Source organism: Colias eurytheme, chromosome 16, assembly GCF_061535395.1.
Source record: "Colias eurytheme isolate Ceu_HAF_F1 chromosome 16, ilColEury1 Martin Lab GWU primary, whole genome shotgun sequence".
Classification (NCBI taxonomy): domain Eukaryota; kingdom Metazoa; phylum Arthropoda; class Insecta; order Lepidoptera; family Pieridae; genus Colias; species Colias eurytheme.
Genome location: NC_142995.1, coordinates 1,720,851 through 1,748,069, shown reverse-complemented (window position 1 = coordinate 1,748,069; position 27,219 = coordinate 1,720,851). Strand labels below are relative to the sequence as shown.

Genomic DNA, 27,219 nt, shown 5'->3' with positions numbered 1-27,219 from the left:
CACATACTGACGATCAATTGCATGATATTATATCTTTAAATATAATTTTTCTTCATTTACTTATTTAAGTCATCTAATAAATGTTAAAAAATGTTATGACGATTCAAAAGTGCTTTTATAAGAAGTCTAATTGAATAAATAAATGTTTGAGTTTGAGTTTAATATTTAATAAGTGCAAAGTGGAACACAACAATATGTGCAGAGTCAAGGACACAGAATGGAGAGGATAATATCCCACATCGCGAGAATCCGACACCCATTCAGAATTAGTCATGTTATTGTACAACGGTATTTAGGGTTCCGCAAATAATATAAATTGAATTAACTTTGCAATTTGCATGTATAATATATACGTATTTTTTCAAATTAGTTTCAGTTTATTAATTTTTTTATGTAATTTTTGTTCTCTAAGTAAAGATTAAAATATGTCCAGAAATATTAACCGTTTATTTTATTATCTAAGAGCATATTTTTAAGCTGTAATGAGCTTTGAACTTTTACAATGTGTTCGCAGCATTTGTTATGAATGTGTATAACGTTCTAATTCAATGAACATGAACACACTGGAAGCCTACACTATAATTTCTACAATAAATGTGTTCTTTCAGTTCTTCGTGTTATACTTGACTTACTCCAAAGCTACAATGACCCTGAAGTAAATCTTGAACTACAATTCGAGAATACACGAAATACTACACGTTAATTACATTGAGTGTAGTTTAATATACTCAAGTCTAATATTGTAAAGGAAATATTTTATGTGTTTTTTCACTTATCAATCATCAATTCAAAACATTAAATAACTGATGATGAAAACTATTTCACCTAGTATTCATTCCATAAATTAGTATTTTGAATATGAGTGACAAAGGCTAATACGTAAGTAGTATAATATACTAGATTTCCGCCCGCGGCTTCGCCCGCGTTTTCAAAGGAAAACCCGCATAGTTCCCGTTCCCGTGGGATTTCCGGGATAAAACCCATCCTATGTGTTAATCCAAGTTACTCTCTATATGTGTGCTAAATTTCATTGTAATCGGTTCAGTAGTTTTTACGTGAAAGAGTAACAAACATCCATACATCCATACATCCATACATCCTTACAAACTTTCGCCTTTATAATAGTATTAAGATTAAGATGTTTACGTATGTATTTCATTTTATTAAAATAGTACTCCTAATAGTCCCTCTTTAATGCGTCAAAAGGGATTGTCTTTTGTATAGAAGATTGAATCATCAGACTAACGTAGTACAAAGGTTAGGCCATTTCTGAATTATACGCATTAAAATCAATTTATTACAAACATTCACTACTCACAACTTGTTTAAAATTACATATTATTACGGATAAAATAAACCATGCAATATTTAATTGCCTATTTAAGAAATATGACATACTAGCTTTGAACCCGCAGCTTCGCCCGCGCAGTCAAAGAAAAACCCGCATAGTTCCCGTTTCCGTGGGATTTCCGGGATAAAACCTATCCTTTTTCCCGTAAAAAGTAGCCTATGTCCTTTCTCAGATATCAAAATATCTCTATACCAAATTTCATGCAAATTGGTTCAGTAGTTAAGGCGTGATTGAGTAACAGACAGACAGACAGAGATACTTTCGCGTTTATAATATTAGTATGGATTTTTGTTAAGGCCCTAGCTTCGAAATCAGCGTCTGTCTGTATGATATTTTATTATTTTAAACAAAATATCTAAGCCTTAAAAATTGATAGTTATTGACCTATATCTTATGGTTATTAGTATGGACTACATAAGCTCGTAAGGCCCAATGACCTAATTTAATGACAATAGTTATTTATTTTTTTTATATTATATAATATGGGTACCTAAGCGATGTAGAAATTTGAGAAAATATAGTACTACATTTTCTCAAATTTCTGCATCGCTTTCTTAGAGTCTCAGAATTCGTGTATTCTTACTAAAGAGGCCTTAGAATGAGTCCCAAAAAAATTGTCCTTAAGTTTCGCAAAAACAACAATAATTTAAAGTTACTTATAAAACTCATATACTTGATATATCCAACAGGCCATTAGACATTCTTCTTGAGTACATTAACGTATTAATAGCATATCTAATATTCTCATTTGCTATTCATCATAATATAGGAGCTTTTTTCATACTCTCCTTGACATAAGGTTTATCATTTATTATTGTGAATACGTGTACATGCATTAATTTAGTTTGCAATTAAAGGGCTAAGATGATTTACTTGGTACACACAATAACGGCCAATGTCTTATGTGTCCCACATAAACAGAAATATTTGAAAATTTTAACATATCAGACGTGCTCCTTCATAGATCACATCGGATAAAGCGGGATAGTGCTCAAACGCCTTCCTATCAAGTAGGTATAAAAAAAATTCAAAAAATTAAACTATTTGAACAAAAAATATTTTTATTATCGAAACCACAAAAATTCACACTAAAACTGAATATATGTTTAATTTTAATCAAGTAAGTACGTATTTATTTCAACTTCAATTAGAAGCGCTTTTGAAAGGCTTATTAGGAAGAAGGCTTTTAAGTATCGATAAATCGGAAAGCAGTTTCCACGGAGAAGAGCCAGACACTTCACAGTATATTTCTCATTATAAATACATATGTCCAAAGGACGCATTTAACACAATTTGTGAGACAAACAAACTTTAAATTATATAATAGACATATTATTAGAATGGATAAATTATCCAGCGTTAACACAATCATTGATAGAAATATAAATTTAATAAACAATTTAGCCAAGCCTTAATAATATAATTACGACTTATAAATGACGCTCCTTTGAGACTATAGGTTGGTATATAGTTTTATAATTTTATTATAATTATGATGAATGATATCTACCATGATCTTATTGTAACTATATGATAATAAATAAGTGAAAAATCTGTGCATCTACGTGCATATTATATTTTTCCTAATTTAATTAGGTACTTCTACGGTGGCACATCTCAAATGAGACAGGCAATTTCGCAGAAGATAAAATCGCTCTCTAAAGTCTCGCATTTTAAATTAATACTGCACTTTAATTAGCAATAGAGTAAGTTTTGTATAGCCTAAATCCTACTTCGATAAATTGATTATCAAACATAAAAATAATTTCTCAATTCAAACCACTAGTTTCTGAGATTACATCGTTCAAACATACTCTTCAGCTGTATTATAAAAGCATGACTAAAGGGCTTCAGTCAAGGTCTCAACTGCGTCGTCCATCGTAATATATCCGGGAGCCATAAATTATACTATTTGCATCGGTATTTGTCCATCCTGACCTATAGATGTAATTATTAGATTGTATCGAGCGATGGACGTAGAATTTCTTTCCAATAAAATGATACTGATGTGTCGTGATTGTGATTTAATTAAATTAATTATATCCATACGACATTTGAATATGATTTTTTTTATTTTTTAGAATGTAAAATGTATCATATAGTTTGCTCATGTTTGAGGTAATTGAATAGAATCCATACTAATATTATAAATGCGAAAGTAACTCTGTCTGTCTGTCTGTTACTCAATCACGCCTAAACTACTGAACCAATTTTCATGTTGGTATGGAGATATTTTGATACCCGAGAAAGGACATAGGCTACTTTTTATCCCGGGAAAATGATGTAATCCCGGAAATCCCACGGGAACGGGAACTATGCGGGTTTTTCTAAGACTGCGCGGGCGAAGCCGGGGGCGGAGAGCTAGTTGTGAATAAATGTTTTTTTAAGAAGTAACATTATTATAAATGTAGCTTTTTATATCCTTTATTTTACCTCTTTTTTTAAATTTCATAGAGCATGAATCATCATAAACATTGAAAGCACTCTTTTATATTATATTTGTAAAGTTCTAGACCCCCAAATCAAAGTTGAATAAAGATAATAAATATTATCTATTACCTGTTTTCTTGTTTTCATTTTACTTGCTCCGAATATAATGGTTGAATTGAAATATTTTACTGCAGTAAAAAGCTTCAGTGATTTTTGGCTTTTCTTTGTTGTTTTTATCCCTGGTCAAACCCGTTGAAACCAGAGGAACTGACTAGTTCTATGTCTTATAGATAAAATATATTTCATAATTTTTAGACACCAAGAGACAATAGAAGCCTTATTATGAATAAAAATGTACCATTTTTTTAATACGTAATTAATAAAAATGCTTTATATATTGTGGGAACTCAAGGCAATGAGAAAATCGATAGATTGTTTAAATAAGTTCAGTTATCAATGATCACAGACAGACAGAAAACGTGAGAATTTTCGTTTTATAATATTCTAACGCGACCTTAACTTGTAAACAATGCAAGAGGTTAAGAACGCAGTCATCATTATTTTTAAAGGTTATTTCTAAACATCGATTTGAGTGCGTATTAGTTGATGTTTCCTTTTTGTTATGTAATCCTCTAGTAAAGATCCTCATTTGTGATTGCTTATTCAGTTTTTCATAGTCATTTTTACAACTGAACAGTATGCACAGTGTAACTATTTCAAAAGCTTTTGAATGACTTTCTATGAGCGACTGTAATTTACTTGGTACTGAAATTCCAACGGGGAATTTTATGATTGGAAAATTATGGAAGAATTTTGAACTGTTTTACGAAAAATGTAAAGTGAAACTGTGTAGGAAATGCGTAATAAAATGTAATGTATTTTTAACAGTTATTATTGGATACTCATATGATTTTTCTTGAATTAACCTATAAATATGTATAAGCAACTGTATCACTGTGATTTTAACTATTTATGAGTTTTGTAATAAACATCCTAGGTGCAAAAGTTTAGTCTATTAAATGATCAATTTAAATGCGATCAATATTAAAATAAACTTTTCCTTGTTCCACATTTATTAAGTTGTGTCTTAATTAAATGATAATAATATTTTTTTATCACTTTTACTTTGACTTTATTTTTAAATAAAACAAAATAAACACAAAATATACAATCCATTTCACATGAAATAAAACCAAGTATTTTTTATAAAAAAGTAATAATAATTTTCTATGTGTATTGTTGTTTTCAAACTTCTTGCAAAAGCTTTGACTCATTTCCTCATTGTTACAATGTTTAATAGGCTAATTATTTTATGTTAAACGCCTATTTAATTAGTGTTAATAGATGTTCATGTAATAAATTACATTGCAAGCGAAATAATAATAAACAAAAGTACAAAACGTATTACATTGTTGTACACATTTGACATGCTTTTAGAGCTTTTTATTAAAATGTAACTACTTAGTTCAGAAAAGCTATACATACGTAGTATAGATGTTTCTGATTGCTATGTATGAAAATATGTATTCGTTTGCCTTTAAAACAGTTTGTTTGGTTTTATACAACAAAAATATTGTGAAACGGTCGATTACATTTGAGTTTGAGTTTTGAGATAATTTAAAATCTATTAAGATAAAAATTAAACATTCATTAGAATGTTTAATTTTTGTTTCCAATTGATGTTGTACCTATCCATTGATGATTGATATTGATGTGGTACCTATCCATTTGATGTTGTACAAAATATGATAAATATTGCATTAGTCAAAATTAAATTTAAAACATAATAATATGGATATTTTCCCTTTATTGTTTATATTTCTATTCGCGTAAAATCCTTTATCTTATTACTTCAAAACATTGGTACAAAAATGATTGATTAAAAATATTATTTTGTGAATTTTTATATTTTTGAATAATTATTTGTCAATCAAAGCCTTGATGTGCCGTGAATAAGTATTGAATAAATTTGATTACGATATAAAAATAATATGACATAGGATATTTGAGTTTAAATTTTATGGCAGTATTATACATTTCAAAATTAAAAACTTAATATATATATGTAAAACGGGATCTAATGTTTTAAATAATTTAACTATAATTTTAACAAGAAGATTCTAATTCTCACCGAGAATTTAGTTAAAGTTAAATCTATACATAATATTATAAGGCTGTAGAGTTTGTTTGTTACAACGCGCTAATCTCGGGAACTACTGGTCCGATTTGAAAAATTATTTCGGTTTTACATAGCCCATTAATCGAGGAAAGCTATAAGGCTATAATATATCATTACGCTAAGACCAACAGGAGCGGAGCAATGCGGGTAAAACACTGGAGCACAGCTAATTTAAAAAGAAGAGAGGAGAAACAATTAAAATATGAGGCTAATAATACAAATAAAAATTACTGACATTTTGTATGTTTGTCAGCTCTAGCATTAGAAACATTTGAACAGATTTTAATAGGATTTTTCATTATATATAAGAGATATTGAGTGACAGAGGTTTTATCCCTTTACTACCGAATAAAAAATAATCTTAAATGTCCTTTTCTGTATACACCTCTTGCATAAACTAACTCTATATGAGTTATACTAAGTCAATAGCCACAAATAGTAAGTGGTTAGGATAGTTTAAAATAAATCACGGGTCACACGAAACCTGTCTCAAGCATTTGACCCCCGAGGTCATTTATCGTAACACAATAGACATGTATTCGTTCTTTGGTTTTAGGTTGCGGTAATATGATTATGATTTATTGAAATATATATCAATATTAATGAAGTAATTAAATATTTGGACTTCGACCCTGTTAGTTGGTAATATTTATGTCTCCAACTATCACTTATATTCAACTAGATTTCCGCCCGCGGCGTCGCCCGCGTTTTCAAAGAAAAATTCGCATAGTTCTCGTTCCCGTGGGATTTCTGAGATAAAACCTATCCTTTGTGTTAATCCAAGTTACGCCTCTATATGTGTGCTAAATTTCATTGTAATCGGTTCAGTAGAATTTGCGTGAAAGAGTAACAAACACACACACACATCCTCACAAATTTTCGCATGGACTAATTTTGATTCTGAATGGACTAGAGATAAAATAATAGAGATAGATACATTTTCACGTTGTTTTATTTCGCTTTCTTAAGGGTTGCTTGGTAGAGATCGCTACGTAGCGATAAAGCCGCCTTGATCTGTTGTTTTAATTACTGTTTATTTTAGGAATGCTTTTGCAACGCAATAAATAATTTTTAGTTATTCATTCTTTCAGAATAATATAGCTATAAACTAATGAATAATTTTGGAAGTTAGTCTAGTAGTTTCGGCACTTATTTGGTACAAACACACATACACATAAAATACATGCTCTTTATTATGTACACAATACATTAGCTCTCTCAAACTAATAGTTACCTCATACTTCTTTACTTTAAATAATCATACTTGTTTGTTTAAATACTAATGATCTAAAATATTATATAATAGCATTTTCTGAGTAACAAGAATACATTTCTACTAATAGATAATATTTTTTTAGCTCTCCTCTCATTTTTAGTTGCTGTTTCCATAATAATTATCGTAAGATTGACGGCCATATTCTTATAGGTATATTTTAGACTTTATTCTATCTGTAAAAAAAATTTCACCAAAATCATAAGAGGTTTTTTTTATATATTTAAAAAAACCAGCGTGCATCGTTATAATCCATACAAATATTATAAATGCGAAAGTAACTCTGTCTGTCTGTCTGTTACTCAATCACGCCTAAACTTCTGAACCAATTTGCATGAAATTTGGTATGGAGATATTTTGATACCCGAAAAAGGACTTTACTTTTTACCCCGGGACATAGGATAGGTTTTATCCCGGAAATCCCACGGGAACTATGCGAGTTTTTCTTTGACTGCGCGGGCGAAGCCGGGGGCGGAAAGCTAGTTATCTATATAAGACTTTCAGGATCATAACATCATTACAATACATACAGTTAATTATGTTTTTTTTACAACAATATCCTACTAAAATCATGAATATGCAATACATAATGCAATGGCTAAGTGGAACTCTAGGGTGTGGACTCCAAATATCAGTGTTGAGCAAAATAATGACCTTTCTTCTACTATAAGAATGTGAGAACTAAGTGTGATATAAGACTAGCTATTACTACACTTGAGCATTATCAATTATGATGCCTTCTCTTAAATATTTTCATTCATGATTAACTTTTATTCGTAATCATATTTTAGTATAGGTACTAAGTATATAAGTAGGCACATACCTATATTTCTCATTATTATTACTTTAGTACTGTAACTGATGGTGTTTTAATAATAAATAAATTAACACATGTTAAGTTATAAATTATAGGTGTTTAAAAACAGTCTACGTATCTTTTTTAAAGAACACAAAGAAGTAGTCAATTCTCATAATCTTTTTTTAAAAAATGGTTCTATATTATAATATTTTTTACCTAAATCAACGAAAACCCTCAATTCGTAGCGTAAACGTTACACGAAATTTAATTATTTATTCCACAGCGACAATTGTTCTAATTTTCGTTAGGAATCGAACCCATAACCCTTCAACCATTGCACGATAAAGAACAGGAAGTCTATATAGATCTATAAGTATTACCCTATTATAGATCATCATCTATGATCTATAGATCGATAGCTTAGTGAATGTGGAGTTATTTAACATTGAACTTTGTTACGAAACGGATGATAAGGCACCTATCACCTGTCCTTTGGGCTTTGACACTAGTGCATAGCGTGGGTTCGTTCGCAATGTATGAAGAATGTCTAAGATCGAGCAGATGCTTTCTAGTTTTTTTGTTAATGTCAAGTTATTTTAGTTAGAGATTGGTATGACACAAGATTTATATTGAAATTAAGCTGTTTGGTAAATGAAATCAGGAATTGAACGTTGTTTTCACCAATATGCATTAGTTGTCTAACCTAGGATAAAAGCTCAATTTTGAAATTACTGCAGAGTTTTTAATAATATTTGTATTAATGGATTTTGTAAGATGATTTAAATATTATATTATTTCACTGAATTCGAACGGTCATACTGTAATCGTTCTAAGTCTTTAATTTCTTAACAAAAGAACTTTGGCTGTCAATTTTAGCTTTTTAAGGATATCAAAGTACCTATGCAAGTATAAGTAGTACAAGCTAATACAAACACATATTAAATATTAATATATTTCGCATAGAGAAAAAATTCACATACTATTTATGAATGAAAATTGAAGCCTCACACATGAGACAACACGCTACCTTCGATTCATCATACTAAAGAATACCTATTTATATAGTAAATAATTTAATTGCGTTTAACATTATAATAAAATATAATCTGTCAACTAATTAGTGTTACAACTCTTATCTATATGTGTAAAGGTGTAAAGTATTCAATAAGTAATAATTTTATGATAATATTAATGCATATTTATTTGCTACCGACACTATAATAAATTATTTAAGTAGAAATAATAAGTTGCGTTTATTTATTTATTTTTATTAATGGACTGATTAAGGGTTCGTAGGTATTAGGAAGGTTGTTGAGATTCTACTGCTTTCAAACCATTTTTTTTTCGTGTTAAATTTTTATTGATGAAAATATAATTTTAAATAACTTAAATAATAATACTTTATTAGACAATAATATGATGCTTCATTTTCTAATTCGAAGATGAAAATAAAATAAAGATCTCGTATAGGTATATAAGATTCTGGTGTCACAATGTTAGTAACCATACTCTGCGAAACGGCTCTACCAATTCTCATGAATTTCCCTCTTATTCTTTACATATTTTAAGCTTTTATTAAGTCAAATACCAGCACAATTAATTTGCTACAAGCCTAGATAAATCTTAGGCTTTACCTAGGTAATAAATGTCATTATTTTCATATTTCATGCAAATAAACCCTAAATAATCATTTCATTTATTAATTTATGATGGTCAACATTTAAAACAAGTGACGCACCCCGACTTGGACCATAAAAAAAAATATAAAATATTAATCTTTTGACAATAGATTTCTAAAATGTATATTCTTGCTTAAGCATTAAGTAGTTATAAGTTTAAATAGCTAACATCTTCAGAAATCTTACTTTCTTTAATACTTTAATAATTACATATAAATAATAATTGAATCTATGAGTACAAATTAATAAAGCTTTGCAGAATTCATGAATATAGAAAAAGCATATTATTTACAGTTATAGCATGAACATAAATATAACACCAAGAAAAAATTAAAATATCACGATCTTATGGTGAGATTTGAATACATGACACTATAAGAAAGATAGAAGGACCAAAATGACCAAAACTTTATTACTTAATTATAAGATCCCTTTGGAAATTTCAGAGCATAACAATAAAACAAGAAAATATCTACAGGTCAAAACGATTCATGCATTTTATCTTGTACCATCAAAAAATACACCAACTCTTTGAATCTTATAATTTTGTAGAAGTCTAATTGACATAATTTATTATGTCAATAAAATTTATTGTGTAAATATTGTAAAAAACTCAAATTTAAAATAATTTTGAACTTTTAAACAAAATACTTAAGTACGGTTCATATCTCACATCGATAGTTATCTGAACCGACCGTTTAGTCAATCCAAAACACCTTAAAGCCAAGGCCCCCTAAAAATTTACGATACAATTACAGTCAAATGATATCTTAGCCTACAGAGAAAAAAAAAACTTACGCAAAACTGTCTAAAGTTCAGATATTTATTGGGAAAAGCTATTTCATTATAATCTAGTATGAATTTTGTAACTTCTCGTATGTATATAAACGCAGCGAGTCAAAGCGAATCATCATTCGAGATTTAACTCCGACCTCAATCAACATGCAGGTGGTGAGTAAATAATAATATATAATGTAGAATCGATATGTAATTTCGATTAACAATCGTAGATTTAGTTAAAGAAATTGTTAAAAAGTCCTAAGTTCAAAAAGCAGTACAAAGCTTTTTGAAGTCAAGTTAAAAAAGTTCCAAAATTTTGTTTGTAGTTGTAAGTTATCATCCTTTTTATTTAACAAGATAGTGATTTTAAAGTTTAGCAAATTTTATAAAATTTAAATATAATCAAAAAAAAATAATCCTTGTATAATAACTTTAACAATATAACAAAAATTAAAAGTTGTTAATATAATTAATTTATGTTTAAATACATTATATTCATCTGTTCTTATAAATATGATGAGATGGAAAAAATTTAAATGCATAAAAAACTAATTTAAAGAACAATATTTAGAACCTAGTTAATATTATATTATAAATGTAGACCGTCCTTTTTAATTACAACAATAATTTTTCCCTCCAATTTTTAGTCCAAATTTAGTATTTAAATTTATATTTCAGATGACCTAGCTGTTTCTTAGTTATTCAAAGTAGAACAATATATATTTGCGTAATTAAAGAAACAATAGAATTAGTTGGGCGTCACTGGAATCCCACATTCAAATTTGAGAACTTTAATTCCAACAAAATTCGTATATATTTTGGTCTCACGTGAAATAAAAAAATATACATCTGCATACATATAAAAAATGTGTCTACTTAATAATAGTTAGATCAATATTATTCGTAATATCTAACTCTAATTAGAACAATAATAAGGGCCAATTTTACAATCCTTGGATAAAACTTACTCGTCCAATAAAGTATTACACGATAATATTAAAATGTCACCTGTAAACTGTCAAATACGGGCAATAAGTATACATTTTTAAAATGGTAGTTTAATACGTTATTCGACGAATAAATTTTAACCACGATTTGAAAAATCAGCCCTAAATAGACTATTGTAAAGTCAAAATTCATCGTAATCAAAATCAAAATTTAAATTAATAAAAAACCCATCAATCAAATTCTAAATCAATGATATTCTGATTCAAATATATAATTAACATTACTAAATGTGTCGTAATAAGATACTATGAGAGGTCAAAGGCTCTATTACAGTGCGACTATCGTATGTAGTACTTTTAAATTATGACCTATCCATTTAACACGTTACATAATTATAAGGTCCACCCACGTTTTCCTGTACGATTTCTATTAATATTTTGCAAGTTTGTTCAAACAAAAGTCATGTAAACGATTGCACGTTTCGCAAAGAAGAAATGTGTGTTTAATTTTAAATTTGTTACAGTGTATACAAAAAGTAAATGATATGCCATCATCATTAAAGCAAACAAAAAACAAATAATATTATAGGACATTAATAATGATATAATTAGTTTATACGTTACAAACTAAAAACACATATTCTTCAGATATATAACTAAATTTTTGGGTCATTAGGCAGGTCTACACAGAGCGAGCAGCCTCGCGAAGCAATTGATTATGACTCGTCCGAGGAAAACAGCACACGCTATTTCCTCGGCCAAGTCACTTTCACACTATGTACTTCACACAGCAATTGCTTCGCGAGGCTGCTCGCTCTGTGTGGTCCCGCCTAACTACAATCCAGTTCAAACTCAATCATTTACTTATTCAATTAGACTTCTAGAAACAGACACTTTTAAATCGTCATAACATAGTTTTACAACCAATTCGGAAAGCAAACATAGTTTTACCATTTACCACCAATTCAGAAAGCAGTTTCTATGGAGAAGAATCGGCAAGAAACTCCATAGCTCTTTTACATGCCAATACCAAATTTTAACTTAACAGGTAACCAAAACCTAACTAATCTTATTTTTATTATAGCTCCTTATTGCCTCATTCGTCGGCTTCGCCGCGGCAGCCTTCCTTCCAAACTACGAGTCCAATCGGCCGCAAGCTGGCTTAGAGAAGAATGCGCGTATCATCTCTCTGGACTCCGAGGTTAAGGAGGACTCCTACCGGTGGAACTATGAGACCGAGAATGGCATCAAGGCTGAGGAGCAGGGCCGTGAGGTGAGATACATTTACTGTTAGCACGGGGTAATGGATAGCTATCATGTAAGCATTTCATATGTGTGATTTACATGGATAGGAAACATGTGGTAGGTATTACCGCAAAACAATTTAAACACAGTCTAACTGTAACGAGATCTGTCACTTTAATAGTTGTTTATGTGAAATACAACAAAACCAGAGAACCCGTGCTAAAAAATAAACCCTGTCTACAGTTTTTTTGTGGTAAGACAGATTATGTTTAAAGACACTTACTTGATACACGGGATTAACATGTTGTAATGTCTATGTATTACAAAAGTGCATGTTTAACGTATGTTAGAACAATTTACTGAAACTCAATGTCATACCTATTTTACAAGACAAATGAATAATATTATGAGCCACTTAATGAATCAAAGAAAAAAAAAATTCTATGCAGATGCAAATACAATCCACATTTAGGTATTAAATAAACTCAATAGTAAAAGCACAACACGATAACTTTAATAGCAGGTAATCATTTCATTACATTATCGATTAATATTACAAAATAATTTTAATATTAAAAAAATATTCAATCAAACCATGTCTTAACATCCATAAATCAATGATAAGTGTTACAAAAATCAATTCACAATCTAAGCTTTAACTTAGTCTTACTCACAACTTGTTACATAATCTAAATTCTAAGTTAAATGTTTAATAGCTATTCCTAAACATTTAATAGCTTATATCACTTATATTATTGCTTATTAACTTAAGCTAATGGTCCATCACGTATTTAGTATTATTGTGAAATTGAGCATAATTTATTGACCATATATTTACATTTTATTTCATTTAGATTTGAATGACAAAATAGTTTTATCTATAAATTAGCATAATACAAAAAAAAAACAGAACCTAGAGATTGTTTATGACTTCTCATATTTTAAGTATTATTATATATTTAAATCCTATTTATTTTCTTCTCTAGAAACTATTTCCATACAAATAACAGTCTTCTTTTCTATGTAAAGTTTGAACTTCCAAAAGTTATCCTTATTTCTTAGCCAGTAAAGGAATTCGCTTGCAATTATTCGCAACTGCTGCATGACAAATTGTTATATTGAGTTCATATGCCAATAGTTTAGCAGTGCATCTTTGTAGACAAAATCATTCTCTAAAAAAAAACCTCCTTATCCTCATAACCTAAATCCTCGGTAAAATATAAAAAAATCTGATCAGTTGCGATAAAAGCTCAGTTTAAATATGTTAAAGGTCGTGTCGATAACAAAACACAGGTAATTCAAGTTTAGTTAAACAACAAATTAATCATCTCAACGCTAACACAGTTAGTTGTAACTTGACCCGCTTGGCTTCTAAACATGCTTTGACGCTGCATTTACACCAAACGAACATAGAGCTAGAGCATTCGTTCGTGATCTTTTAGTGTACGATAACTCGTATTCAGTGTTGTTCAGTATTTGAATAGAATCATTTCGAACACGAAGAACGACGAAAGAATGCTCTACGCCTCACACTAAAAGAATTTGGCATAGTGGGGTTAGAATGAGCATGCGCTCGCTTGATGTAAATTCACCGTGAGATCTAGTATCAGTCTATTACTGCAAGGCCAAACAAATTTCCTATAAAGAGGCAATCACTAAAGGTCGGTGACCACCTTACGGCGACCTATTCGAAATGTCGGTTTACGCAACCTTAACATTTTGTGATGTATTGTAACGCAAGGGACGGCTATTATGCGTAATTTATTTTAAATTATGCCGGGTTATATTTATAGTGTCATCATTTGATATTGGATACGTGTCAAATGGTAATTAATTCATGAAGGTTGATCAAATGTTTGTTTCGATATGTTGGGTAAGGTTAGTTTTGAATTGGAAATGTTTTATAAAAAAATCTGGATTGCGTTATTTTGATAAAACTATAACGGTATAAATTAAATGAATGATGAATTAGGAAAGATGTTGTCGATATTGTTTTGATATTTTTATGTCTGTTACTTTTATTATATTTTGGTAGCATTGAGATGAATTTGATATTGTCTTTTTTGTAGAATACAAGTAAAACAACTTACTTTTAAATGCTTCTGGTAGTATTTGCATAAATCTTCAAATAAATGTTGATTTTCATACATTTACTTACATAGGAATTTAAAAAGTTAATGGTTTTATTCATTACTATAATGTCGGAAATTAATTATATTTTAAATAGAAACGACTATAAGGTCAAGTAATTATGTATCATTGTTAGCATAATATCAAAGTTTAGTATGGAAATAAATCATAAGAGGTTACATTTCAAGGATCAGAAGAATAAAGCTTGCGCATACTAAACCTGCTAAGCTATGTTAAGCTAATTATCGGTAGTAACTATTAAGTTCACATAAAAGACTTAAAATACTATTCATTTTTCGTCATCTCATAAACAATTATAGAATTTATTTATTTATAGAAGATTCTAACGATAATAAATTTTCATTCAACTCAATAACGGCTAAAAATATTTGCAAGCTATAATATATTATCGCTCTCCAATCACTGGATGTAAACTTTACAATAAACAAATTCAAAGCGATGCAATCGTGAGAACAATGGGATCTTTACGTGTATGATAAAACTTCAGAATGGAATTACTATGGAAATTATGCATCTTAAATGTTCCCAGTGCAGTTTATACATAACTAGTCACTTGCCCTGACTCCGCCTGTGTTAAGTGGTAAAGAAAAGAAATCTGTGGTATTTGGTACGTACAACTTAAGTGCAAAATGGTGATTTTTGGGTATGAGCGTTTGAAAGTTTTCACGGTTGCTACCCTGTTGCTACAGATCGGAATAAACACTTGAGTAAAACAAATTTATGATATTTAAATGTCTATTATGTTCAAGTTTTGAACACTTACAAAAAAAATAAAAAAAATGTTCTAGTTCAAGAGTAATTGTTACTTAACATGTTTGTACCAAAAGAAAAAATGTGAAAATGATGTGAAAATGTCTAAAACGTGTGTACTTAAGTGGATTAGAGCATATTTATTTGTACTCTTAATTAGTATTTATTCCTATTTTTACATTAATGGAAAGGATTTGTCTTTTTTTTTTCGACGGAGACATAAACAGACATTAAAAAACAAATATTATGGGGAAACGTCTTCCATACAAATAGATTTAACCATATATAAAAACAAAAACGAATAGGAGTGTGATTTGCCACAAATAAGTACTCATAAAAAAGCCAGGAAATATTGTGATTTTCGTGCAATATGCAATTCTCTGATACTCTCTCTACAAAGTAAAATTCTAAAAGTAGTGTGTGTGTGTGTGTGTGTGTGTGGTTCAGAAGTCACGGTAGTTCGCTTGCCTGCCGTGCTAGATGCTGCGGGATCGATCCCATCAACCGACATGTACCAATGTGTCTTTTTCGGATGCATAAGTAGATTCTCTAATAACCAGAGATACATCTTCTATAACAAGAAAACATCATCATTTCTAATAACAGGAAAACATCGTGATGGCAACCGGGATTTTGGTCTGAAATCACCAACCAGCAGTGAGCAAGCGTGGTGATTACTGCTCATGTCTTCTCCTTGTGAGAAGATGTCTTTACCCTGCAAATAGTTACGAGCTGGATCAAGTCAAATAAAATTTGTTTGTAAAACGTACCACTACAACATTCATTCATAGTCGTCATCACTGTCACTGAAAGTCATAAGATTGTTTCTAGTCGGACTATGAGACCAAGATGAGACAATGATTTGAAATAACCATCATAAATTGGATCACTTATTGGCAGGAGATCTAAGATATCTTTGAATTTCAGAGCATCGATATTGATAGGCTCATTAGAGGCCAATGCCAAAGCCACTTCGGAGAATTCTATCTTTTCTCAGTTCTCTTAAACCAGAAATACAGAAACTCTTCATTTTCACTCAAAGAGTATTTAAAATCTACGTCATTAGACTTTTCATACATCAACCAGAAAATACAGTTCTAACCAAATGTAGTTTTGTCTGTTGCAGTATTTCTTTTGATAAAATGAGTAGGTAGTCAATAGTTTCGAAAATGGAAAGAAGTCAGATTCATTAATTAATTTTACATCATGGCGATTGCTGGTCATTTTCATTTATCTCGGGGAACGGAGATGGTGCTGTTTCTTTTTTGAATGAATCTTTCAATATCTGCTTAACAGGCAAGATATTATACTGTTTTTGACCTGGAAAACACGGAATATAAAATAAGCTACTCTAGGTACTTCTTCTGCCAAACGGTTAATAAAATGCCATAAGCATGATGCGATTTCATCCGCACCTCTTTGAGCTATTCCTTCATACATAACATAATGGAATGTTCGTTTAGTAGTAACTTTGCGGATTTTTTAATTAAAAGTCCAAAGTTTCTTTTATAAAAGGCTACAGATGCAGTTAAATTTGGAATCTGTAAACAAACAGCTTTTATCTTTTAGTTTCATAGTGAAATGTTGCCTTATGCTCCGATTTTTCTAAATCTATTCTAATCTGACATGAAAGAATGAATTTGAAGAGACAAAGAATCAAACCTTGTGCATGTAGGTATCGTTATTTGGCTTTTTAAAGGTTTACCAATCTTTAAATCGATTTAAAGATTGGTAAACGTTTCTGAACACACTAAGTCTAAGAGATCTTGCATCACATGCATGTTTCTTTATAGATAATGCTTGAGACCTAATGTCTGAAGATTTAAATTATGTGCCAAATAACGTTATATTTAAGTAAGGGAGAACTCAGAGAAGACCTGTTAAGTTCACAAATAATTTTATTTGATTTGGTACAAATAAGTTAAGTGGTGATAATAATTATTCAAGTTTGGTCTAATTATGTTAAGTGCTCTTACGTTGCAAATGGCCGTTCGTTGATTGAGTATTCGTTTTACAAGTCTATGTTAAGTTACATTAATATATTTGTATCAAATAAAAATATTTTTTTTTGTACTTAAGTGGTTTTGATACAACCTATTTAAGGTATTTCTACTATCAATAGGCTTATGTGACATAGACCAAACGAAAGAGGACGTTTTTATCAGTACAGATGGCCAAAAAACAAAAAATGGCCATTTTTGCACTTACGAGGTATATACCAAACACCACAGAAATAGAGCCCATTTTTATCACGATTTATTTGAGTGCTAAATATATGGTAAATTTTACAATCAATGAATTTTGTTGAGAAGTCAAATTATTTGTAATACATAAATAAAATAAAATACATAAGTACATAAATTTATTTATTACTATTATTATTTATCGCGTCATTAAACAATATAAGATAGCAGTAGTTTTAATTTATACATTAAAAATATGTATATCCTTTATTTATATTGTCTTTTTATATTAGTGCTTATTAATCTTCATAATATCTATTAACTTCACCACGTGGACGAAGTCACGGCCAACACTTAGTCCCTAAAATTAGTGTTTGAATATCACAAACATACTTATAACAAAACCCTATTCCAGGCCGATGGTATCGAAGCGCAAGGAGGCTTCCAGTACACCGGTGACGACGGCCAGGTCTACTCCGTGAGCTACACCGCCAACCAGGGTGGTTTCCAGCCCCAGGGCGCGCACTTCCCCACCCCTCCCCCAACCCCTGAAGCTATCTTGAAGGCTTTGGAACAGAACGCCCGTGATGAGGCCGCTGGCATCATTGACGATGGTAAGATTAACATAATTATATACTCTATTATATTATTATATGGCTAGTCATTTATTTATTAAATTAGACATCTTCTAGAAGCACTTTTGAATCATCATAACATAGCTTTAACATTTACCACCGATTCGGAAAGCAGTATTACAAAAAAATGTAGAGCCATATTCGAATTCTTAGTTTCATGTCATTTGTAAAACTTTCTTTGAACGGATGATTTATTATTGGTCTTATTGAAACTATGTTTAAGTACAGAAGGGTCTCAAGTTTGAATCGTTAGCTTATACAGGGTGTCCCACCGTCGGTATTCTACGCTCAATGGCGGTTATAGTTTTGCATACGTTAAGTACGTAAATACTTATAAAATTCCGGATGCATTTTTTTTTTCATATAGGTGAATTCTTAAAACTCTGTATGTACAGTGTACTCCCCTAACAAGCCCCTAACAAACAAAATGCTCAGAAGCGAAGCATTAAATGCCGGCTGCTCGAAGCTAGAGAAGAAAACATGATTTTAAGGAAAAATTTAGCAAAAAATTTTTGGCGTAAATTTGTTGTTTAAGTATTTTTACGTGATCAGTGTATGCAAGTTTACAAGTCCCTTCGTGCTTAGTATACCGATAGTGGGACACCTGTATAAAAATGTTGGGATAATACATTTTCTTATAGAAATCTAGTCTGCAGAAAAAGTATTGACCCAAAAAAAAATGAATGATAATTTGTTTTTATGCAAAAATATTATGGATTATGTAAAAAATTGTTCTGAATCACGTGTAAATTTCATAATGAATCACAGTTCAATATTTAAAAATCAAATCGTTCTTAGTACGTGTCCAGAAGGAAAAGAGTTCAACGAGCTTAATGAAATTTTGCTCTTTAAAATCGATAAGAAATTTGTATATTAGTGTTAGGCATTACATTCGATACCACTTATGTAATGTTCATAAATATGAAATGCCTGGGAGATAGCGCAGTTTAATGCGTGTGGTGAAATAGGCTTAGGTCATAGGTTCGGTTTCTATCTGTTTTAAAATGACGTTGGTTCTCAATGTCTATAATTTATTGCATATAAAACTATACAGAGTAAATTGATTACGTTGTTTTGATTCAGCGTATTGCGTTAGAGGGTACGGTTTCGATCTCCATTTCTATAAAATTATTTAGTTTTGCAATGTCTGTGCGTTCAAAATATTTAATTATTTAATAAAAGATGTCTTAAATATTTTCATATTACATAGTACAGTATAAAACACATCATTTCAAATACCATTTAAAGTACATATTATTAAGATGTGTCCTTCAACATGAGATGATAAATCTTTCAGAACCACTACATTTTCCTATCTTTACGTATATTTACAGTAAATCGATGAATGAAGTCACGGGCACAAACTAGTTTATGTTACTAGCAATTTATTGCGTCTGACACGCATCATTAAAGAATTTACACTCGGTAATAGACCTAAGATGTTCAGGGCCACACATCTTTGTTTCTGACCTTTCACTGCACTATAACATCATCATTTATTTGTAATTTAAACCTTATATCTAAAGGTATAGAGTCAAAATTTGCGTATCATTGCATTATAAAATTTGAAAAAGCTCTCGTTTGAGTGTCAAATCAAAATGCAACTTTATTGGCTTTGAAACAAGATTCATTTTTAACTGTAATAACAGATGTATGAATATGATAGATCATGAGTAATGAGTTCCAAAGGCGATAAGGTGCATCTTGTGGTATTTCCTTGTATTTACAGTTGCCATTTTCTGTTGAGAAATCTACATAGGAATGTGTATGAAACTGAAATTACTAACGTTGCAATAGTTTATCTTACAATAGGCGGAGATTATTTCTAATGGGAAAATTTGGACATCTTTTTTAATAATATAAACACTAATACATCTTCAAAATGTTCCTTAAACCATTCCTATCTTACTAGAAGAGCCAAGGCTTCGAAAGATTTCCGAGAGAAATTATATTCCTCCATCAAATTGTATATTAATACTTGTATATTAATGCACAATTTCCTTATTCCAGGTCAGTACAACCCAGCCAAATACGGAGGTTCATCCGGCGCCGCTGCCTTCACTCAAAACTACAACGCTCGCGCGCAAGCTGGCTTCAGACGATTCTAGATATAAAAATCAAACTCCCGCGCTTAGATAGTACGTGGTAATGCGCACAGTCCAATATAATACGACTAAATTGAATAGGTCAGATGAGATACTAAAATACCTTTCAAAAAGGCAATTGCTGTCTTTCAAATTGGTTGTCCTTCACATAATGCTATTAAGTATTATAGTTCCCATCCCTGACCCATCCAAGGTTCCCATCCCACCATCCTTCTATCCCACCTACATCCTAATCCCATTTGAGGCTCGAAAAACATTCGGAATTGTGGATGTTTTAGGTGTTCCTTTATCGCTAAATAGGCGATTCAAGTCCCTTCCCTTCCTGAACACTTCCTGAAACTTAATAGACTTATATTCAAACGTCTGAATTAAATAAAAGATTAAACCTTTTATAGTTCAATGTTTGATCTTTTGCTTATTATGGATGGTTAAATTCTTCTAGTAAAATTGGAAATATTTAGTCCTTATCTGTGAAATGTACTCACTTACCATTTACTATCTCAAAGTGAACGAGGCTCGCGAATTAAGTGATATTATATCAATAATAATAACTGAAATGTGATAGAAAATACTCTAATATTGTAGTCATTGATCCAATGATCCAAACGCGATTTATTTATTCTATGAATAAAATTAAATTCTTTTGTAAATATATTTTTTATTGAACCCTATTTATAACAATCCTCAATGCAATCTTGGAAATAAATACCAACATGAAAATGATATAGAACTGTGTTTATCTATAAGATAAAATAAAATTAGGGCATAATTCAATGCATTGTCACTACCTACTGAATCTACTCATGTAACCAACATTCACATATTCCTAAATTAATAAATTTACACGTATCAAATGAACAATTTCATAAGGATGCGTGCATTATTCATCACATATCATCATACATAGTTTTTAGTTTAACTTTGAAATTACTAGATAAAATTCTTTCTACTTTCCTTATGAAAGGTTAAAAATAATTTTATTGATTTGACATATTTAAATTCTACAATGTATCGAAACACATAATAATAACAATTTTTAGTTCATGTGTCAACTTCAGCATATTCTAATTTCTATGTTTCCTAATTACTAAGCGAAACTCTGAAGTTGAAAGAAGAAAATACCATGTTTACAGATAAATGTAGTGATAAGAAAACCTAGCGCCTGCCAGAATAAAACAATAAATCTCATCTGTTTTAGTTTGCTCTTTATTTTGATTAGGTGTAACGATTTCGTGATGTTTAACTATTTTCATTTTGTGGTTAAAATAGTTTATTAAGACAGATAAAAGAGAGAGAGATAAGAAAAAAACGGGTTGCACTCCGGGAGTGCCGGCAGAAGTGAAAACTTGATTATTAACGTTCAGCATGTTTGATATTTTAGAATGGTATCCGTCTTACGCATGGAATATAAGGGCTAAAAAAAAAACGCCAACGCCAACGCCGCTAAAGAAGTTTTCACTTCAAAAAACTCAGAATATCATGTAAAAGCATTAATGAGCATTATACACTAGTACCACGTAATCATCACCAGTAATCTGCGTAATATGTATATTGTATACTTCTTTTTCTAAATTCGATCTTGTCTATGATTCAGCAATAGACATTCATACAAACAATAGAACTTTAGCATTTATAATATGAGTTACATAGTTTAGATTATTTATTTTTAAACAGAGTAAGCTAAATATAAAATCTTATTTATATCAAAGTGTAAGGCATTTATAATAGCTGTGTTTTAATAAAATACAACAGCATAATAACGTTCCCACTGTATCGTACATTCTAGAATACAGAGAATATAGTGATCGAGTATAAACTCGTAATGTTGCAAAGGTGTCATTAGCAATTGCTACAATACAATAAATTGCTATAAATCACAATAATACATCATTAACAACTCTTACAAAAGTAACGCTCATCCATGTATTTTTTTCTATCTAAAACGAATCAAAACTATCTCATCTACAAGATATATTTGGAGTAACGATCGTTAGTAAGTCAAGGCTCTACATAATTTGATTGTTGTCATTATACCGCGTGTGTTTGCCAACTAATGAGGCAGTTACGTGATCCCGAGGCTAATTCCCATTTGAACAACGTGAGATTTCACGGCAATATTGCAAAATTATTATAAAATTAAAGTGCTATAATTTTAGACTGAGAAGGTTTGAAGGATCAAAGTTAGTTCTGTTGCTTTTGTAATAAGTAAAAATATAAACATTTTAATAATGATTTTCCTAATATTGTATCGGTGAACGTAATGTTGTAATGGCATAAATCAGTTATACCAAAACTCAAGAATATTCAGTAGTTTTGGGAACGTCGGTTAATAAAAGATTATATTTAATGGTGTCAAATTTTATTCATAAAAATTCTCATTTAGGTATAAATAGCTTGCTCATCTGTATAAAACAATGTATTCAAATAATCACATTTCTATTTTTAGTAAGAGTAACCAGATTTTGAGTTAAAGCTGCCTTGTCTATTAGCTGAGCTGAAGCTTGCAGATCCATCGTTTCCAGAGGCTTCGGCGTGGTATTGGCCTAAAAAATAAGAATAAAAAAAAACATATCTTTATAGTAAAGACACTTATGTCTAATTGCGGAATAGAAGCAAATAATTGAATAATTATTTCAATTTTATCAAATTACTGTTGATCTCCTTTTTTTAAATTTATAGTTCTTTTAATTCTTCAAAGTAGTTTTCGTGTTAGTTAAATTATAGATATTGCTCCTACCGTATACTACTATTCAATCATTATACCTGATTTACATAAAACTTAAACACCTTCAAGTTTTGATTAGCAAAACATACCATCATCAAATATGCCTGCAGCTTCATCACGGGCGTTCTGTTCTAAAGCCAACAGGATTTCCTGTGGAGTAGGTGGTGGTACTGGCAGATGGTCACCCTGGGGCTGGTAACCTCCCTCTCCGGCTGTGAATGTGATGGAGTAGGTCTTGCCGTCGTCGCCTTTGTAGGAGAAACCTCCTCGTGTTTGAGTGCTGTCGCCTGCTTCTTCAGCTTGTATGTTGTTGGATGTTTCGTAGGAGTAACGAAAACCTGTTTGCAGTTTTCTAAATTAATAATTTGTTAGAATTTTTCTGTAGATTGGTTAGATGAGATTCCTTATTTAGTCGTGTATGAAGTTGAGGATTCACCTTTTTTGTCAATAATTTGCTGTAGTAAATAAATATTATAAGTTAGGAATTAAAACCTAATTTTTGAACTAAATACTACAATGTACTCCGGATTGATAATCCAAACGTACTTTTGTTGTTAGGCGGTTCAAGCTGTTTCAAAATTCGACACGCAGATTTAGGCGTGATGAAGTTTTTATTAAATTTTTTACTAATTACCACTTAAACAACTAATTATGTATGAAGTACTCTTTGCCCTTTTTAATAAAGCATTTAAATATGAATACATTAAAGCTTCAATTAAGCACTGATTTCGTGTTTAATGCTTAATCTCGTTAAATGTTTGATCTTCCGCGATCGTGATTGTTTTACCGAAGGCCCATTAATTTAGATTTAAATTTGTTTCTTTTTTATCTTTTGGAGACTGCTTTAATTGGTAATCTTTTATAGATTCATTTATATTTAAAGTGTGTTTTAAATTTACATACTTTTTAATTCATAGGTTCAAATACTAGATTACTATAGCTTGTATTTCATTAAATTGTAATAATATTAGACTATATTATTAAGAAAATTTTGAAGACTAAAAAAAATATACATATTACGTTATTTGAAAACGCGACTTTTTGCCATGCCGGGACAGCGGTGCCTGCCGACCACCCGTGATCCCGCATGATCAATCGAATCCTTCTATTCTTTAAATTTTTATAATTTATAAAGTATTTGAATACAATAAAACTAAATATTATCTACCTTCTTCACCAATTTCCTGATCCAATTTCAGAACAGCTGCATTTCTCTCCACCGCCTGCTGTGCTCTCGTATTGCCATTACCAGGTGGAAGATAAGTGGCGCTCTGAGCTGAAGATCCAGGTGGAAGGTAGGTGGCACTCTGAGCTGATGATCCAGGTGGAAGGTATGTATCGCCTGGAATTGCAGTTGGTAGCAGACCAGCTGTGCTGTATGCGAGAAGAGATGCGAATGTGACCTGGAATTTGAATTAAGTTAAAATAGTGTCTAATTGTGTTACTAAGCGCAAAACTCGATAAAGGATCCACCAAATCCTCTATTTTTTCGTATTTTTGCTAAGGTTCTTATGGAGAAGAAATATAAAATTTACCAGGAAAATTATTAAACTAATTTTTCCATAACTGACAAACACGGGTGAAACAGGAGTGAGCAGCTAGTATAATATAATTAATATTTGTCGCTTCTGGGTTCTTAGAACTCATAGAAGTCGGAAAGGCTCCCGGCATTTTTTCCCGTAAATATAATTGAAAAATCCCTTGAAAAAGTTAATAATACTAATCAGCCGTGCACGAGTTAGCAACAAAATGTAAGTATACAATTATTATTTTATGCTGCCATTTTATGAAATTAAATAAAATTTTCACACTTACCAAGTTCAGCATTTTGTATATTTTAATCCTGTTAATTCTGAACACAATTGTACTGTGACATTATTAAGTTAATCCCATCCTTATATATGAGACAAAGAAATAAAATAACACATTAAAATATCTGTACCTACCTGACGACCTTTGAAAAAGTCACTTTCTATAGAAGATGTCCAAAAATTAGGTACAATCTTTGACCTTACCGATTTTAAATTGAATTGTAATTGGTAAAGTATTTAGCGAAGCTTAATATATCCTACTATAATATTATAAATGCGAAAGTTTGTGAGGATGTGTGTGTGTGTTTGTTACTCTTTCAAATACTACTGAACCGATTACAATTAAATTTAGCACACATATAGCGGGTAACTTGGATTAACACATAGGATAGGTTTCATCCCGGAAATCCCACGGAACGGGAACTATGCGGGTTTTTCTTTCAAAACGCGGGCGAAGCCGCGGGTGGAAAGCTAGTTAAAACATATTTTTAAAACATTACATACTTTGTACCCAAAAGTCTATTAGGCATAAAACTCCCATTTGAAACGGATATTTATATTGTAAGAAGAACATAAAGTTAACGTAAAAAAAGAATCGAGACAACCTTTTATGGAAGCTTTAAAATCAATTATTTTTGAAACGTTATGTAACAATAAGATTTTTTGTGCTTTAAATATAGAACAATAATAATTGTTAATTGTGCCTTCCTTGTTTAAATATAACCGCTACAATACACGCATCGCTAATAATAATTTACGCAAAAAATGTGCTTTTAAAATTGAAAAGCTGTGGTTACACTGAGCTTTCGGCTTAATGAGTCAGTTTTAGAAAAGTTATATTACCTATGTCTGTTATATTAGTATTATTGTCTTGATTATATTGGTATATTAACAGATGTCTAAAATATGTAAATTGTCATATTTTTTATTTTGTAATTTTTGAAAGCATCTGCTGGATCTACATTTGATAGTTATTTTTGTAAAAATTACGAAAACATACTAATAATAATAAGTAGGTATGAATTTATCACGCTACACGTCAACATACCTATTTTCAATTAAAAAAAGAGACACTCACAATGCCTAAAATGGTAATAAAATTAATAAATAGTAATTCTTGCAATATAAACAATAACACATCTTTTTACAACACAAGTTCTTCAATCATACATAAATTTAGTTCATTTTTTTAATTACCATTATATGAAAAAGCTCAATATGACCAAAGCTTAAGCATCTTCACTGAAACCTGTTCCCATTGAATGATCTGTGTCGAAAACTAAATTGGCGCATCCAATTGACGCGAACTTGTGCCGTAATTACAGAAGGTCATAAATATTTATCGACCCAGGTGCTCTTTTGTACTCCCTTTATTATAAAATATAGAAAAAAATCATATTGTCCAAATGTCTTCATAATGACTCGATAGATGTGCGTTAAGCCGATTAGCAAATTGGCCAATTTTTGCGGATACTTTGCAATCAGTAAACTTAACTTATCAAGGCGAAAGATGCGGGTTTGATTCCCACCTTGTGGTTGAATTTTTTACTAAAAATTTTTTTATTTTTATTTTTAATCCACGGGCAAAATTAAGTAGTTCTATAGCTCCTATGATATTCTTAAAAAGACACGTCTTTTTCGTGAAAGAGACACGAACATCCATCCTCACAAAATTTTTCATTTATAAGTAATACCTATTAGGCGGATTAAAATAATATTTATTTCATGAAACTATCTAACATACGACGATTTTGTAATTTTGTGTTATATTTCGCTCGTAGAGTGTCATTTGTGTAACATTATATGTCTTTTGTTATATTCAGACACTTTATTGACATTTGAAATTTAATTCTTGTTGAGTCAGATTTTTAATTATTTTTTTGTTTTGGTAAGAAGAGTGGCTGTTATCGTCATTGGTCAAATAATAATTAGATGACTATCTTTTCACGCGCGGCGTTCCCCAAACTTAACAAAATATTATAGTCACACCTAAAAATACATAGTGAACGACAGACAACAACAGAGCTTTTGTTCTACTCTATATTGTAGTGATATAGTTTATTTCAATGATAAAAGTGTATAAACATTTTCAGTTTGCTATATATCAACTATATATCCGCCAACCCGCACTTGGCCAGCGTGGTGGATTATGGCCTGTACCCTCATAGGAGGCCCG

General features: G+C 30.6%; 2 protein-coding genes across 2 annotated transcripts; one reads left to right on the top strand and one right to left on the bottom strand.

The window, feature by feature from the left end:
- The first annotated feature begins 10,579 nt into the window (after nt 1-10,579).
- Nucleotides 10,580-21,157, top strand: LOC149901566 (cuticle protein 3-like). The gene is made up of 4 exons (XM_090110681.1): nt 10,580-10,662; nt 12,523-12,711; nt 18,183-18,381; nt 20,413-21,157. The coding sequence occupies exons 1-4, from the start codon at nt 10,654-10,656 to the stop codon at nt 20,508-20,510; spliced, it is 495 nt and encodes a 164-aa protein (XP_089966807.1). The 5' UTR covers nt 10,580-10,653; the 3' UTR covers nt 20,511-21,157.
- Nucleotides 21,158-22,931: 1,774 nt separating this feature from the next.
- Nucleotides 22,932-25,059, bottom strand: LOC149901565 (pupal cuticle protein 27-like). The gene is made up of 4 exons (XM_090111141.1): nt 25,048-25,059; nt 24,401-24,635; nt 23,322-23,570; nt 22,932-23,050 (listed from the first exon to the last, which is right to left on the bottom strand). Exons 1-4 carry the CDS (start codon nt 25,057-25,059, stop codon nt 22,950-22,952), a joined length of 597 nt encoding a protein of 198 aa, XP_089967267.1. The 3' UTR covers nt 22,932-22,949.
- Nucleotides 25,060-27,219: the final 2,160 nt, after the last annotated feature.